We start from the raw sequence: 18,387 nt of genomic DNA, 5'->3' as shown, positions 1-18,387 counted from the left end.
GTTATGGAAACAAATTATGGTGAGCCTATTGCTTATAAGGAGGCCATGTGTAGAGGTGATAGTCACTCTTAGAAGAGGGACATATAGTTTGAGTTTGATTTATAGTAGAAAAACCATACATGGGATTTGATTCCTTTTCCCAGTGGAAAATGTGCATTGCCATGCAAGTGCATATACAAGTTAAAGAGTACCCCTAGACGCCCCAAGCCAGCATATAAGGTTAGATTGGTTGCTTGGATTTTGAAACATCAGCATAGTATTGACTTTGACAAAGTCTTTTTTTCTGTAGTTAAGATGACTACTCTACGATTGGTTTTGGCCCTGGTTGCACAGTTAGATTTGGGCCTTTATTAGATGGATGTGAAAACAACTTTTTCTACATGGGAACTTGCACGAGGATATCTAAATGCAGCGGCCGAAGGGAACACCTAATGTGCAAATTGAGAAAGAGCCTTTATAGACTTAAGCATACAATTCGATACTTTCATGTATTCACATGGATACACTCACAGTGATATGGATCCATGTCTTTATATGAAGAAGACTCGTGATATCGACCTTATTATCTTGGTACTTTGTCTATAATATATTGATTGTTGGAAAAGCTCGTGATGATGAGCTAGATGATATGAATACTCCAAGCTCAAGAAGAGCTTTGAGATGAAGGATATGGGATAAGCCTCAATATTCTTGGCATGTGTATCATGGACGATCACTCTAAGGGACTCCTTTACCTATCACAATTGTCGTACATACAGAAGGTACTCCAACGATTCCATATACATTATGTTAAGCCTATTGGATGTCCTTTACCTTTCCATGTGAAGGTTAGTCAAGCCAATTGTTCCCAATTGAATGAGAAAAAGATTGAGATAGCCAAGATTCCTTATGCATATGCATTGGGCAATTTGGTGTATGTCATGATAGCCACTCACCCTAATGTAGCATTAGCAATGGGAGTTGTAGCATGCTATATATGGCTACACTTGGTTGGCAACATTGGGAGGTTGTGAAGGATATCATGTGTTACCTGAAAGGCAATGCAATTATGAGCATTTGAATGGTGGCCAGGATACTATAGTGGTGGGTTACAGTGACTCCAACTATCTAGAACATGCAGATAGTAGGAAGTTTTCCTTTGGATATACCTTCACTTTTGCTAGAGGTGTTATTTCTTGGATATCCAAGATGTGAAAATGGATGGCCTTATCTATTATTGAGATAGAGTATCTTGCAGCCACCACCACAGAGACTTGCAAGAAAGTCTTATAATTAGGCTGTGTGGTGGCAACAAACCTTGGTATTATTATTACTCCTTCATTGCTTATGTGACAAAATCTCATCAAACCTCTTGGTCATGTGTCTGCCTAGTTTCAAGATGCCTTTTACACTCTCGTCTTTTTCTTTACTGGTTGTATTTGGTTTATACATGATGGCTTAGAGCCACCCTGCACTTTGTAATCCTATTATCTTGTACTTTTTCATAATTAATATAAATATCATTGAGAGAGAGAGAGAGAGAGAGAGAGAGAGAGAGAGAGAGAGAGAGAGAGAGAGAGAGAGAGAGAGAGAGAGAGAGAGAGAGAGAGAGAGAGAGAGAGAGAGAGAGAGAGAGAGAGAGATGTATGTGTGAATTTTCCTAAATTCTATATGAAACCAAGTTTTTCCTTGAGGGCACATTTAGTTCCTAGGGGCAATATTTGTCTAGACATAGCAAACTTGTGTGTGGAGGAACAAATATTCTTCATAGAAGTATCTCTTGGTCCCTACATATCTTGCATGCATGCATGAACATGTATAGGTGAATAGGCATCATGATTTGATTTTAATTACACGTGTCATGTTATTACAAGTGCATATAGGTTTTTTTCTATTCTATGTTTAGGGAAGATATAGGTATAAACATGTAATTCTAAGCGTGTGCATATGTGAAGTAAAAAAAAAAAACACACACACACAAATTAGCACCTACATATTCATAAAGACTTGCTTGTTTATGCATGCATGTATAGGTGAATAGGTGTTGTAGTTTGACTATAATGACATGCTTGTGCTAGGTCATCATAGGTATGTATGGGTTTCTTTAGCTCTTCATTTAGGAAACCTATGGAAGTAAAGTATGGATTCTAACTGTGTGTGTGTGTGTGTGTGTGTGTGTGTGTCTCCTCTCATTCTCTTTCCTATTCTTTTCTCTTTTCTTCCTCTTCTTTTGTTCTCTCTCCTATTCAAATTAGGACTTTTCTAAAAATGGCCACTTTAATTGGATATAATTTTTGAAAAAGGCAACTTTTTGCTCTTTCTATTAACACACACATACACATTCTCTCTCTCTCTCGCTCTCTCTCATTCTCTCGTTCTCTTTCCTCTTCTTTTCTCCTCTCCCCTTTTCTTTTTCGTCTCTCTTTTTCTTGTCTCTTTGTCTTGTTTGAATTCAATTGACTTTTATAGAAAGGGCAACTTTAATTGAGCTAAAATTTCTAGAAAAGGCCATATTTTGCTCTTTTTGTTCACACACACACACAGTGTGTGTGTGTGTGTGTGTGTGTGTGTGTGACTTGCATGTCCATGCATATTGCATGGCCGTCTTGCTCCGCCTAAGCCACCTAGCTTCACACAACTTTGCTTGCTCTTCTTATGCAACTCTTGCTCCTCTTGCTCCATCTATGATAGCTACCTACGTGTTTGTTGGATGAGAGAGAGAGAGAGAGAGAGAGAGAGAGAGAGAGAGAGAGAGAGAGAGAGAGAGAGAGAGAGAGAGAGGCTTTTTGAGATTCTATGTAAAACTAAGTTTTCCCTTGATGGTCATAGAGGCACATTAGACCTTGGGCACTATTTGTATAGAGGTGGGGGATTTGTATGGAGGGAAATGGGAAAAGTAGTATCGAATGCTACAAAGTGACTTCATAAAAGCTTCTCTTGGTCCCTACATATTCATATAGGCTTGCTTGTGGGCATATACATGTATAGGTGAATAGGCATTGTGATTTGATTTTAATTACATGAGCTAGGTTATTTGATTTTAAGTACATATGCTAGGTTATTATAGGTGTGTGTATATTAGTTTTTTATTTTTTATGATTAGGGAAGATAAACATGTAAAAGTGTGGATTCTAAGGATGTGTGTATGTGATTTTAAGTACATATGCTAGGTTATTATAGGTGTATATCGGTTTTTTCAATTTTCATGATTAGGAAAAATATAGGTGTAAAAAGTGTAGATTCTAAGGATGTGTATGTATGAAAGAAAGACCTAAATGTAAAACATAAAAATGTACACCAATTCTCTCTCTCTCTCTCTCTCTCTCTCTCTCTCTCTCTCTCTCTCTCTCTCTCTCTCTCTCTCTCTCTCTCTCTCTCTCTCTCTCGCGTTCTCTCATTTGGCACCTACATATTCATAGACTTGTTAATTTGCGCCTGCATGTATAAATAAATAGGCGATGTGGTTTGACTTCAATGACATATGTGTGCCATGTTAGGCACATTTGGGGAAGATATAGGTGTGAAGTGTGGATTCTAACTATATTTGTGTATGTGTAAAAGAGAGACCTAAATGTGAGAAATACATATGCACATCATCATCATCATCATCATCTCTCTCTCTCTCAATTGGCAATGTAGTATTTTGGATTTTTAAAAATTAGGGGTTGGAACTTGCAAGATTTAGATATTTGCATTGTCTCTATCCTCATTGCTTTTCTCCTCTCTCTCTCTCTCTCTCTCTCTCTCTCCTGGTCCCCTATCTTCTCTACCCTCTCTCCTTTCTCTTTCCTCTCTCTCTCTCTCTCTCTCTCTCTCTCTCTCTCTCTCTCTCTCTCTCTCCCCCTCTTGTAATAATTGAATTGACTTTTCTAAGAGGGTCACCTTAATTGAATTGAATGTTTAGGGTCACTTTCTTCTCTTTTTGTTCACATACGCATATACACATTCTCTCTCTCTCTCTCTCTCTCTCTCTCTCTCTCTCTCTCTCTCTCTCTCTCTCTCTCTCTCTCTCTCTCTCTCTCTCTCTCTCTCTCTCTCTCTCTCTCTCTCTCTCTCTCTCTCTCCGATCATGCATGGCCAATGTTCATTTTTGAAGGGCTAGTCTATATTTTCATGGAAGGTCTATTTACAATCTTGCCCTTCAACTTGAAGGTCACTTTTTAAAGTATGGACTTCGAATGATGTGTACAATAGATATTACTTTTCAAGATCTAAACTTCATGAAAGTAAGCTTTTTAATAAAATCCACTTAACAACCATAGACTTCTAATTCATGTGTGTGAGAAAACTTTTACTTTCAATGTTAACTATATGTATTGGATTTGATAAACTCTATTATAATATTTTTGGCATAGATTTATACTTAAAATCTTAGTGATTATTGATGTGAAAGAGAGAGGCAGACCTAGGTGTAGGACTTGTTAAGAATGGTTGATTTAGTCTCCAGCCTATATGAGCTATTTATTCAAAGTGCCTTTGACAATCAAGTTCAAACTTCAAAGAAATATGTGAGACATAAACCTCCCTATTCTTACAAGCTTCAACAACAATGCTAGTATCTTTTTATTTGAATTGTATGCTAAAATGACAACTTTTAAATCGCAAGTTAACAAAGAAAAGAAATTAGAATAGTCCATACAAGCGATAGCACAATGAGAGCACAACTATCTAACTTGTGGTATGGATATCAACATCTTGATGAGGCTTCAAGTTATCCCAAGTAGAGTAGATTGCATTCCAATCTACCTCTCTTGGGTCCAGTGTGCCACTATAAGAAAGAAACATGAGCTTGTTAACATTCTTTAAGCTCAATCGATTACTGTCATTGGACTTAATGTGATTCATCTTGGAGAATCCCCTTTCACAATTGACAGTGCTTGCAACAATGACCAAGTAAGCACGCTAGAGTTTCTTCATCATCTCACCAAAGGAATGATCCCGTTCAATATCAAGTGCACAAAACTACCATGCCATATGCATACTCTTTCCAAGACATGCTCTCTTCAATTTTGCCATGAACTCTTCATATTGCAATTTACACATGTTTGCATTCACTACATCACCAAAATTTTTCAACAATGGCCTAATCCATATAGCACCCATGATGAAAATACCACATACATCCTCTGGATAGTCTCTAGGACTAAATATTTTGGTAGCCTCAAAAAGCTCTGAGTCATGAAATTGATCATGCAATGAAGTTATAACTCTACAAACAAATTGCCTTCCTACATCAAAACAAGCATCCCATGTGAAAAGATCCTTAGTTGTATTTGTATTTCCTAGCACATCAATATGCAAAGCATGCTTATCCAAACCTCCTGCACCATTTTGAAACACCATGCAACCATCTTTCACTAGTCCAAAAAATTGAGTGACATGCTCATCATCTCTACCAAACTCATCTATAAGAAAACAAGCTTGCAGAAGATCCATAGTGGTCACAAGCAACCTATTGTGGTGATATCCACATGATCAACCTGGAATTTCTTATTCAATACATTTAGATGATGAAACATATCTACCAACAAATAAAGAAAAAATTGAACATTGAAAGAGGTAAAGGATACATATAAGTTGCCTTTCTCTCGCATCCAAATATATAAGAGAACGGGCATCAAAGTTACCATTCTCTTTGTCACTTGCCCACGTGACAACCAAGGAATGTCATGAATTCTTAGAACCTTGTGTGCTGAAAGATGAAACTTTGAAGCAAGATCCTTTACCTCTTCATGTCTCTTATAGGAGCAATTTACCCATTTGTAAGCCTTCTTTATTGCCTTCTCCACAATATCAAAAATAGGAAATGGATACGATGCATCTTTTACTACCAAAGCATCTCTATGTGCAATGCAACACACCCAAACCAAATGAGGCACATCTCTAGCAAAATGTGCAACCAATCCATTCTCATTGCCCATCATAACACAACATCCATCAGTAGTAAAGCCCAATAATTTTGATTGCGATAAACTGTAAGTGCATAAGAACCCTTAAAGTGCATCATATAAAGCAGTTGTAGTTCCATTGCTTGTATGGAGCAATCTTATGAAACAATTACATACATCACCATTCTTTGTCAAATATGTTAAACACTCAATCATATGATGGTCATTGGAGATATCCAAACTTTCATCTACCATCAAGGAGAAGAAGGGACTCTCAATAATTTCACATCTAACCATCTCATAAAAATATGCATAACATGCCTCCAAGAAAAGTAAAGAAGATGTGTATGAAAGGTAGGATGCATTGTTGGGAATAAAGGCCTCATGCCTTTAAATGTGCTCGGGTGTGAACACACCCTTAGCACTTGTACTTACACACATATATATCTATCTAAAAACCTAAAGGTACACACTCGTCATTGTACCTACAAACGTGCTCTCTTTGCAATTGCTCTCTCTCACTCTCTCTGTCAATCCACGCGCAACGAACACCTGCTGTCTCGATCTTCATGCCTGACTCATCACTACAAAGTGGTATCAGAGCTGTGGTTGAGGCGTTCGTACTTCCTGGAGTTTGTGCAAGTCAATAGGTCACATTTTTTTGTTAGTCGACAGTTCCAAGGTGCAGGCATAAGTTAAAAACATCATCTCCAAACAAACGACATGTCATTTCCTGACCTGGCAAGTAGGCATGAACCATGCGATAGCTTTCAAGTGTGTGACAGGTCAACGAACTGACTAGCGGCAGCTTCCGACAGTGGGTGACTGGTAGGTGATGCCCCTACGTGTTGGACCTACGTACACTAGCAGGAGTTGTAGGCGTGGCATCAGGCGGCACCTTTTCTGCAACGCGATCGCAAGCTCCAGTCACGTTGTAGGCAGGTCAATGGGGTCACAAACTCCAGTTATTACGATAGTTGACGAGGGTTTTTCTAGGTAATGCAAGTGTGATGGGCAACTGGCACGGCTCCAGTCACATCGTAGGCAGGTCAACGGGGTCACAAATTCATTTTTTTCTTTAAAATTCTTCTTGAATTTTCCCTTGACTTGTCGGGGATTCACGTGTATAAGCATAGAATTCAAATTTGTGTATATTTTGACGCCAAAATTTGGGGCTTTTCTCGGAATTGGGGATTGTGATACAGAGCAAGGTCATTTGTCTCAAAATTGCAGGAATTTTGTAACATTTTTTTCCCGATATTTAGGGCTTTTCATGTACATGCACAAATTGGGCTAAAATTTACCCAATTTTTTGGCATTGATGCACATTGGACCCCATGCAATTTGGGGCTTTTACAGTTTAGGCAAAATCTGTGCAGCATTTGGTCATTTTATATACGTGTAGGTTGAATTCCACGCAATTTGGACATCAACACTTGGTAACATTTGGGGACTTTGTTGAAATTGCTCTATTTTGGCAAAATTGACATGTTCTATGCATGACAGAGAAAATGTAGATGTGTGGTCGATGCTTTGAGCACAAAAATTTTGGGGCTTTTGACCATTCGTGTCAAATTTTATGCCCGTGGGTACATGCATAACATAAATTGCAGCTAAAATTTTGGGATTTCTTATGTCATGTGATGCATATGTCCTGAGAACAATTGTGATTAGTTGTGGAATGCTGTAGTACATGGTTTGGTACTTCTGAAAATTTAATTACAGATCTAAAATTTGTGTTTCTATATGGTCATTTATTGCTGGTTGGTACTTGTTTGTACCTTGGTCACTTGGGTGACAGTTTGGACCTACATTTGCTAATTTTTTTGTCACATTTTGACTGAAAATCATGGTTGGCAGCAATGGCAACAGTAATCTCATGCACATAAAGAAGCTTGAAGGAGCACATAACTTTGCAGTTTGGCAAAAATAATGCTACAATATCCTGTTGCAAAAGAAGCAGGCAAGGCCGATTGAAACCAAAGGGGCAAAGCTCGTGGACATGGAACATGAAGATTGGGATGAATTAAATGAGCTTGCACGCTCAACCATCAAGCTATTGATTTCTGATGCCTTGTTGTTTAACATTGAAGGTTTGGATTATGCATATGCTATTTGGACTAGATTGGAAGAATTGTATGCATAGAAGAGTGTTGCAAGCAAAGTGTATCGGCTGAAAAAGCTTATGGATTTACGTATGAAAGAGGGTACAACAATGTCTACTCACTTGAGTGAGTTTAACTCTATTTTGAGCTAGGTGATTGCCTTGAAGTTCATGATTGATGAGGAATTTAAGGCTACTTTCTTGCTTTGCACTCTACCAGAGAGTTGGGATACATTTAGGACTACTATGAGCAAATCTAATGTGATCCTTTTGTATGCTGATGTAGAGAGTGCTCTACTCATGGAAGAAATGAATCGTTAGAACAATGCATCCAATAAGTCTTCCAGTGCTTTGCATACTAGGGGCAGATCACAATAAAAGAGCAAATATGATAGCAAGGGACACAGTAAATCACGTGGCAAAGATGTTGAATATCATCATTGTAGCAAGATGGGTCACTTTAAACGTGACTGCTACAAATGGAAGAAAGAGAAAGAAAAGGGCAATAAGACAGATGATAGCAAGGAAGAGAAGAAAGACAGTCAGCCTAAGAAGAGTAGTGCCAAAATTAAAGAGGTGAATGTAGTCACTCATGACAGTGATAGTGGAAGTGACGTACTCTTTGTCGCTTCACACTTTGGTGCACATGCTTTACTTACAGATACAGATGATGACATGCATACTTGGATTCTTGATTCAGGTGCTTCCTTTCATGTCACCCCTCATCGTGAGTGGTTCTCTAACTATACAGGGGATCGACATGGTGTTGTCCATCTTGGGGACAATTATACATGTGACATTGTAGGTATTGGCAGTGTGTAGTTGCAGTTTCAATATGGCTTTGTCTTCACACTTCAACATGTACGGCATGTACCTCAGCTCAAGAAGAGCTTGATTAGCACAGGGCAACTAGATGATGATGGTTTTCATACCACCTTTGGTGATGGAAAATGGAAGATCTGTTAGGAATCTAGAGTGATTGCTAAAGGGTGCAAGAGTGATACTTTATATCCACTTCATGTATCTAGTGCGCGTGACCATGTTGTTGTTGTGACCGAGCAACCAAGTGTTTCTTTGTGGCATGGCCGGTTGGGACATATGAGTCAAACATCAATGAAAGTGCTTTCTCCTTTGGATTACTTGCCTTATCTTTGTTATGCTGATTTCGAGCATTGTGATCATTGTATTTATGGTAAACATGCATAAACGTCTCATAAAAAGTCTATTTCTTTGAAATCTTCTCCTCTAGAGTTAGTACATTCAGATATATGTCAAATGCGAAGATTATCTTTAGGGGGAAAGAAATATTTTATCACCTTTGTCAATGATGCTACACGAAAGGTATGGGTTCATCCTATTTATGAATAGGATGAAGTGTTTGACAAGTTTAAAAAATTCTTGGCATTGGTTAAAAATCAGATAGATAAGATACTTAAGTGTCTTCGCTCTGACAATGGTGGGGAATATGTATCCAAGGCCTTTTAGGCATTTTGTGACAGCAAAGGGATAAAGCGGGAGCTCATTACCCCTCATAATCCACCCCGAAATGGAGTTGTAGAGCGTATGAATCGGACCATACATGATAAGGTCCGTACAATGCTGTTTCATGCTGCATTACTCCATGGTTTTTGGGTAGAGGCTATTATGACAACCATTCACTTAATTAATCAATCACCAAATAAGTCTTTTGGGGGGGGGGGGGAGGGAAGGGGAAGTTTCCCAAGAAGCGTAGTCGGGTAAGCCACCTTCATATGTTCATTTAAAAGTGTTTGGCTGAGAGGCTTTTGTGCGCATTCGTAAAGAAAAACACAACAAACTTGAGCCAAAGTCCTGTAAATGCATTTTCCTAGGATATGGTGACGAGGGTGAAATGGAGTATAAATTGTGGGATCCCAAGAAAAGGAAAGTAGCACATAACAATGAAGTTATCTTCCAGGAAAATCACATGCATAAACAACCCGAAAGACTGAGGAAGTCCGTAGGATTGTATTCTGGGAAGAAATACATTTTGGACAGCAAAATGTGCTCACTGTACAACAGGAAATACCTGCTATAAATAAACCTATAAATGTAAAAAATGATGCTAGAAATGATCAACTAGCTATTGCCCATGATAATGAGCCACTACATGTGCAGGAACAATCAGTAAACAATGAGCATTGGATTAGGAGATCGTCTAGGGCTACTAGAAAACCTAATAGATTTGTTCTTGGTACAAACAATGTGGTTGATTATGTCATGTTGACCGACTGTGGTGAATTGTCTTGCTTCAAGGAAGCAATGGGCAGACAAGACATCAAGAAACGGTATAAAGCCATGTTGTCAGAGATGAAAATAGAAAAATGACACTTGGAATTTGGTGCAGTTTCCTTAAGAGCAGAAAACACTGCCATGCAAATGGGTTAACAAGATGAATGTCACTTCTTGTTCCTCACCAAAGTATAAAGCAAGATTGGCTGCAAAGGGATACAAGTAGGAGCATGTAATTAACTTTGATAAGATTTTATCTCCTGTAGTCAAGATGACTACTTTGAGAACCATTTTAGGCTTGGTTGCAATTGAAGATATGGAGCTCATATAAATGGATGTAAAGACTGCATTCTTACATGGTGATCTGCATGAGGACATATATATACAGCAGCCTGAAGGGTTTGTTAAACAAGCAAAAGAGAAGATGGTAAGTAAACTCAAAAGGAGTTTGTATGGGCTGAACGAGCACAAAGAGAATAATATCATAAGTTTGATACATTCATGCAATCTCAAGGCTTTCATAGAAGTCAAGTGGATCACTGCTTGTACACCAAGAAGGCAGCAAATGGCAGCTTGATTATCTTGGTTTTGGATGTTGATGACATGCTGATTGTTGCTGGCAAGGATACTCATGCCTTGGATTCACTAAAGCAAAGTCTTCATGATAGCTTTGACATGAAGGATCTTGGTGATGCAAATCACATTCTTGGCATGCAAATACTTAAAGATAGATCAAAAGGATTAATCTGTCTATCTCAGCAAGAGTATATCTCTAAGTTTTTGTAGCGTTTCAATATGGAGGGGGGAAAACAATTGGGGTTCCATTGCCTCCATATGTAAAACTTAGTGCAAAGAACAGCCCTACATCTAATGATGAGAAGGTTGAAAGGGCCAAGATACCATATAATTCAGTTGCTGGTAGTTTGATGTATGCTATGGTTTCTACATGTCTTGACATTGCCTTTGTAGTGGGAGTGGTTAGCAAATACATGGCAACCCCTCAAGAAGCATTGGGATGTAGTGAAAGGTATTATGAGATACCTCAAAGACATAAAGGAGTTGTGTATCTGCTTTGGAAAGTAGAAGGCATCTATTGTTGGCTTTACGAATGGAGACTATGCTGGTCATGCGGATTACAGAAAGTCCACTTCTGGATATGTGTTTACTTTCACATGAGCAGTCTGTTAGATCTCTAGGCTACAAAAGTCCCCTTGCAAGAAGCATTGGGATGTAGTGAAAGGTATTATGAGATACCTCAAAGACATAAAGGAGTTGTGCATCTGCTTTGGAAAGTAGAAGGCATCTATTGTTGGCTTTACGGATGGAGACTATGCTGGTCATGCGGATTACAGAAAGTCCACTTCTGGATATGTGTTTACTTTCACATGAGCAGTCTGCTGTTAGATCTCTAGGCTACAAAAGTGTGTTGCACTGTCTATTGCAGAGACAGAGTATGTGGCTACTACATGCAAGAATGCATCTGTTGTTGGCTTTACGCATGCAAACTATGCTGGTCATGCGGATTGCTGAAAGTCCACTTCTAGGTATATGTTTACTTTCACAGGAGGAGCAATCTCTTGAATCTCTAGGCTACAAAAGTGTGTTGCACTATCTACTACAGGGGCAGAGTATGTGGCTGTTAACTGAGGCATGCAAGGAGGCTTTATGGCTTTCACGTTTGGTGGGAGAGCTTGACATCACAGAGTTACCTGTTCTCCATTGTGATGTTAGAGTGCTATCATGCTAGCATGGAATCCTGTCTTTCATAGAAAGTTAAAGCACATACATGTGAAGTACCACTTCATTAGAGATGTACTTGACAACAACATTAAACTTGTCAAAGTGCATACAGATGATAATCTTATAGATCTTCTCACGAAGGGTCTTCCTACAGAGCGGTTTACTCATTGCTGACAGATGATAGAAGTTGGATAGATATATGTATTTTAGCTTTGTACATACCTAGACTTAGCTGATTCTTTTCTCCTCTTAAGGCACATTGCCTTTAGGTGGGAGGTTGTTGGGAATAAAGGCCTCGTGCCTTTAAATGTGCTTGGGTGTGAACACATCCTTAGTACTTGTACTTACACACGTATATATCTATCTAAAAACCTAAATGTACACACTCGTCACTGTACCTACAAACGTGCTCATCTCTCTGTGATTGCTCTCTCTCTCTCTCTCTCTCTCTCTCTCTCTCTCTCTGTGATTGCTCTCTCTCACTCTCTCTGTCTCTCCGTGCGCAACCAACACCTGCTGTCTCGATCTTCATGCCTAACCCGTCACTATGTGCATAGTTATGATCAATAGGAACATTTGGGATTTCAAGAAATGCCAATTCCTCTATATCCTTTTGAAAGTCACACAAAGGCTTATCCCTAATGGTAATGAAATACAAAACTTTCAAAAGAACTTTCATATGAGAAACCTTTTTGTTTATTATAGCATAGTCCATCTTTTCAAGATGCAAGTTCATAGGCTTCATAGACTTCCTTTCTTTTTCAACCCATAAAAATGTAGCCTTCCCATGGTCTTTAAACTTCTCATGTGTTTGTAATGATGGTGCTTGTAGTACTGTGCTCCCAGCTCTAGCAAAAGCATTACTCATTCAAAATTGCATGCAATAGCTACAAAATATCATTTCCTTACCATTAGCATCATGCAATGCATAACTCCATGGGTAAAATGTTTTCCAATGCTCTTTTTAAGAGCGTTGTCCTTTAACCTTTTGAGGTACACTACCCTTATAGTCTAGGGTAGCATCAACATGAGCAACATATTGCTCTCAAACCTCATCAAAGCTTCTTATATCGTCATCAAAAGAATCCACAATTTCATTTACATCTTCCATAGGTATATTAAGATCCAAACTCACATTTGCTTAAATAGATGCACTAGGTGTATTGGACGTAGATAGAGGTGCACTCGAGGAGTCACAAACAAGAGTGGAATCCCCTTGAGTCACCCACTTCTTTCTCGCAAATGTTAGAGATAGAGTCAATGACTCAAATCCATCAAACTTCTTATGCGTACATAATATATATATAAATACTTCATTAGAAATGTGGTTTGTTTGTTTACTAATTGTCGTGGTCACAATAATATCTTTAAGTTCATAGGCTATGGCCTTAAGATGGTTTGATACGTTCCATCAAACTTCTTATGCACACATAGATACCTCATTACAAATATAGTTTGTTCATTCACCAAATTGCCATGGTCATAGTAATATCCTTAAGTTTATAAGTTATGGCCTTAAGATGCTTTAATAAGGTAGGTTAATCCCTAAGTTCTAATTTAAACCTTATAAGTTATAACCATAAGCCTTAAGGTTTACTACATTAGAAACAATTAGCTAACTTGTAATATTATGGATTTTGAAAGAGTGGAACTTGGAAGTTGGAAGTGGACTGTGGTTGCTAGTGGAATTTGGATGATTGATCACTAATCATCCATGATAAAAGATGACTCGCTGCTTGGTCGCTGTTGGTACATCTACTTCAAAAGTTCAGAGTCTTGGGACTTAGATGTGTGATGATGGCTTGAGTCTCGCAGCTGACCTTACTGGCTGGCAATGGCATGAGTGATGCCACACTAGGCAGTGCTTCGTCAATCGTGGACATTGGTGGCTAGAGACTTGTGAGTTGTCATTGGATTCGTGGACAACGAAACTTGGAAGTGCAACTTTCAAGTCTAAGGTGGTTGGAGTTTGTTGGTCGACAATGGTCACGTTGATAATGGCAATATTGCTTGACGTTACACCCACACAACATTGTTCTTGTGGGTGCCGAAACTTGATTCCTGCATCTTCTCAATGCGATGTGGCAAACTTTAGCCTCCCACAATCCACTGGCCCAAAGTCAACAACTCCCAACTCAACTCCCACAATCTCAATGTGGCGCCGTGATTGTTTTGTGTGTAGCTGTGAATCACTGCCAGGTCATTGCTATGCTACAACAGGCAACCATTAGCTTTGATTCATGACTCATCATGAGGATGCTAGGTAAAGGAAATGGGGAGGAGTCAAGACCCAATTGAGTCTGCACACTGTACTTGAAGTGGTCATGGTCGAGGTCTCCACTCCCAAGAGAACACGAGGGTAAGTAATGGTGGTAGCAAAGCAATTTCAATAGTGTCTCTAAACACTCGTGTCACTTTCAAAAAGATAGGGCTTGCCGCTTAGGGTAGGGTTTCAACTGCCAAGTTCCTAGTTCAAATTTCGAGGATAAATTGAGAGGTGTGGCCCATGTGATGGTCATTGTTAATTGGTCATGTGATCAATCTCTGAGAGTCTAGAGAGGGACATGGCTTGGGACTTGGGAGACTCGCATAAATAATAAGATGAATAATTATATTTATAATAAAATATACTTTTAAAAAAATTACCCTTCGAATGCAATGCTGGAAAAGCTTTGTAGAAGGGATACTTTTTCTCATTGTACTTCAATGGAAAGGGTTGTAAATATTTGGGTTTCTTTAGCAAGTCAATGGACCAGAAGGGCTCTGCAACTTCATCGCTCTTCTCATTCGGCTGCACCCACTCCTCTCACTCCTTTCATAATGTCTGCGATAGCAACCTGTGTGCCTACTAGGTGAGAGACAGAGATTACCAATAAAGATCGTTACAGCTCCTTCTCTCTCTCTCTCTCTCTCTCTCCATCCATCGATCCTATTCGCTTGCTGCACTTCTCGCCTCGTGTGCCTACTGCGTGAGAGAGAGAGACTCTCTCTCTCTCTCTCTCCATCCATCGATCCTATCGCTTGTTGCTGCGTTTCGTGTCGCGTCCTAATAGCTTACTACATCTGGTCGTATCCGCATCCCGCGCCCTGCTCCGCTACCTATGTCACCGATGCCCCACCCCTGCTATCCAGTTCCACTGCTTGATGTTTGCCATGTTGGCTGTCCTAGCTGCCACACTTGCTACCTGCTAGTCACCACGCATGCTGCCACAAACTATTTCAAATTAAAATAGCCACAATTGGCTTGGGGGTTCGAGAGAAGCTGTGGTGGTTCGAGACCTACTGAAGCCACAACTAAACTAAAGTAGTGTAGTATAGATATCACTAACTCCTTATGGCTCCTATTTTGAAATGTTGCAAGCTAAGAGCAAGGAGGTGTTGATGGGAGGCTAGGCACCGCTAATGCATAACCAAACATTACCAACGATTGAATAAATAGTGTTATTTGGATGCCTCGAGTGTGCATGGAACAAGTCGTGTGTGCAAATTGTACAAGGGTAAGGGGATGAGTCTTTGATACTCCAAGAAATTGCAAGATCTTTTTTAAGAACGCGGAACCTTTCGGCTTTCTTTTTGTGTGTGGGTGATCTTTGCCTTTGAGGTGCTAGCCCTTGGGCCATTTTACAATCGAATTAATCAAATCACGATAACTGTTAGGGGGATTTTTAAATTTGAGGTCAAATAAATATTTGTGCAAATAAGACGCTTGAATGAGCATGATGACAGGAACAGTGATCGGAACCAGCCAACGGCCTCTGGAGACAAGATAGCTGATGGTGAATCTGGTTAACCATGTCTCTTTAACAATTAGTATGCGTTTCATTTTCTAATCCTTGCTTCCCCTTCGAGTTCTCTCATTGGCTTTGTCCTCAGCTATGGCTTCTTTGATCTTGTCAACGTCAATAGGTACCTGAAAGAAGTCGTGTGTCGCTAGAAAGTGAAGTCCATTCCAACTTGAATGAAATGGACGTTATTTTCAACATGGTAAAGTACTGGCAGGTCAGAGAGCAAGAAATACACGAAAGAAATCAAATCAACATGCAAGAGATGATTTCCTCTCGATTGTGGAGAACTTCGAAGAGGAGACTTACTTGGTCTTTCAAATTCAAGAAAGACTCCTTCGTTTCTTTCTGGTTGACACCAAGAAGATATTCGTCTCGCTTCCAGAGGACTGTATCTACATGCTTTTGGTGTTGCAACGCAAGTTCTAATGCCCTAGAGGATCCACAGCAACTCATTGTGTGAGTCATGCATTTCCTGAACATACATAGACTCTCTTTGAATGCCATTAACAGAGTGGCATCGTATTTTAACATGAATAGAGACTACATTTTTTGACGTAAACTGTTGAAAAATTCTAGTTGCCCCTGGAAACATGTTTCCGTTAAGAAAGGTGATGATGGATCTCAATGCAGCAGGTAAATAAGTTTTATTAACACTCTAATAAGCCTTAGAAACAGTATAATTGAAGCCTGCTATTGTTTTGAGCTATGACAACATAAGGCACATCTTTCACTCAAGTTATCTGCTTTCATGGCCACAAGTATGTTGATTGTAAATTGTAGAGAGAGGAGTTCACTTTTCAAGTTGGTCTCCCCAAGCAAATTGGCTTTGACTAGAATGCGAAGTCTATCGGACATTTTGAGAGCCCTTCTTCATGGTTTGGGCACCAAGCTTCAATCTTTCATAGGCTTCCACCTGTAGTATGCTTCCCTACTGTCCATGACCTGCAGACACCCACCATCTGGGTTTTGCTGCCATGGAGGTTCCAGCTAGCTGCTGCCTTCATCAGCACTGTGTTTTCTGCACCAGCAGACTGCCAACTGCCACCTGGCTTTTGGAACCATCTAGAGTGCTAATGTCATCATTGTCATGATCATCCACATCATCTTTAGACATTGGTGGACTACCATTGCTGCATTTTGGGATTGGTCTCTCAAGTATGTCAGACTCTCTGAGCTGTCCCAACGTCTCTGACACACCTCATCCCCAACGCTAGAAATATGGAAGGTTTGATGCCCCTCTATAGCATATTCCTCATACAACATACAATCATTTGGTCATCTTTTGAGTTCTCTTCATCTTGAGTCGGTAGTTGAACACTTTGTATTTCTCTCTGCTTGAGCATTTCTTCACATGGTATAGGAGCTAGGTACACACATAGATACCTAAGCCTTGATCTAAAAGCTTGGCACTGAAGAGAAGCAAGAGTACAAGGCAATAATGTCTAAGCCACACTCATCAAAGTGATCCCCCTTGGAGCCTATCTCTTTGGCAGCAACACCCTTTTCCATGCAGGCTTTAGGGAATTGGTACTAGATGTCCAAAATGCAAGGTCCTCACAGTGAAGGGATCCCACTAAAATCCAATCATCTACTTTCTCATGGTGGGTTTTCAGAGATTCTAAGGATGCAAATGGAGAAGGTGAAGCTGATTAAGCCCTTATGCCACATTACCCCACACTACTACTATCCCTTCAGCATATCATCATGATGACCATATATACACTGGGGAAAGGGGCACAACAACCTGAGTATGACATTGATCTGGAGTCCTAGGAGGACACACCAACATAGGAGACATACCATATCGAGTCTTTCAGAATTTATCAAATTCAATGAAAGATAAATGAGTTTCTAAATTCATCCAGTCCTTTGTTTATTTTGGCTGATGTGGGGGACATGGGTGCAAGTATTCATGATAACCTTAATCCATACCAATATTTGAACGTAAAAAGAGATGGCTCAAGAAGAAAAAGTTCAAGTGACACCTCTCGATTCAAGAAATATTGCTTTTTCTGCACTGTTGTACATTCGATTCCGACCCATCCCACCCACATCAAACATGCATTCCACTGCACATTTACCTAAGCATCCACTTGTGAGACACTTCACTACATCGGGAGGTGCAAAGGGGGGGGGGGGGGGGGTTTACAAAATCCTTAGAATGTTGTTGGGGGACATATCCTTCAAGCCCAAGCACTTATGGAGACCTGCATACAAGGGTTTCATTTCCAAGCGTATTAAGCACACATGCTACTTAGTGGGCCATCAATCCTCTATTAGGTAGCTTTGCTTTCTATTGGGCAAGGGCTAGGAGCCACCATGCCTAGCAACACAGTACCGCATGTAGCATTGAGCCCCACATCTGCCTTCCCACCACATCTCCTTCATGTGACACCTCTTAGTTCATTCCATACATCGGCATTTTCCAAGAATGCATTTATATATAAGACTCACTCATTTCAATGGGTCTAGCCTTACTACTCCGTAAAATTTGATGTGGCATGTCTTGGATCTACAAGATCTTTGGGACCTTGTTCAAGGGTTGGAACCCCAACCAAAGCCTTGTTGGTCCTCATACAAGGTTGTCTACTCTCGGAAAGGCTATAATACTATTTCTCTACTTGAGTTGATGCAAGGTCTA

The 18,387-nt window shown here is 39.8% G+C and overlaps 1 protein-coding gene and 1 long non-coding RNA gene across 9 annotated transcripts in view; one reads left to right on the top strand and one right to left on the bottom strand.

The window, feature by feature from the left end:
* Positions 1 to 15,604: 15,604 nt before the first annotated feature.
* LOC148041764 (uncharacterized) overlaps positions 15,605 to 18,387 on the top strand; it is an 83,159-nt gene continuing 80,376 nt past the window's right edge. For all 5 annotated transcript variants that reach the window (XR_015691455.1, XR_015691454.1, XR_015691457.1 and 2 more), the window contains exons 1-2: positions 15,605 to 15,737; positions 15,868 to 16,202. This is a non-coding gene — a long non-coding RNA (uncharacterized LOC148041764). The remainder of the gene's footprint in view (positions 15,738 to 15,867; positions 16,203 to 18,387) is intronic.
* Positions 15,726 to 18,387, bottom strand: part of LOC148041763 (uncharacterized) — a 342,622-nt gene continuing 339,960 nt past the window's right edge. For all 4 annotated transcript variants that reach the window (XM_087682239.1, XM_087682236.1, XM_087682246.1 and 1 more), the window contains 2 exons: positions 16,053 to 16,176; positions 15,726 to 15,871 (listed from right to left, as the gene is read on the bottom strand). In XM_087682239.1, the coding sequence (XP_087538365.1) occupies positions 15,788 to 15,871; positions 16,053 to 16,176 (208 nt within the window). In that variant the 3' untranslated portion in view covers positions 15,726 to 15,787. The remainder of the gene's footprint in view (positions 15,872 to 16,052; positions 16,177 to 18,387) is intronic.

The sequence above is a fragment of the Lygodium microphyllum genome, chromosome 1 (genome assembly GCF_053477565.2).
Source record: "Lygodium microphyllum isolate KBCC chromosome 1, Lygodium_microphyllum_v1.1.10, whole genome shotgun sequence".
In the NCBI taxonomy this organism is placed as follows: Eukaryota; Viridiplantae; Streptophyta; class Polypodiopsida; order Schizaeales; family Lygodiaceae; genus Lygodium; species Lygodium microphyllum.
This window is presented reverse-complemented; position numbering and strand designations above follow the sequence as displayed.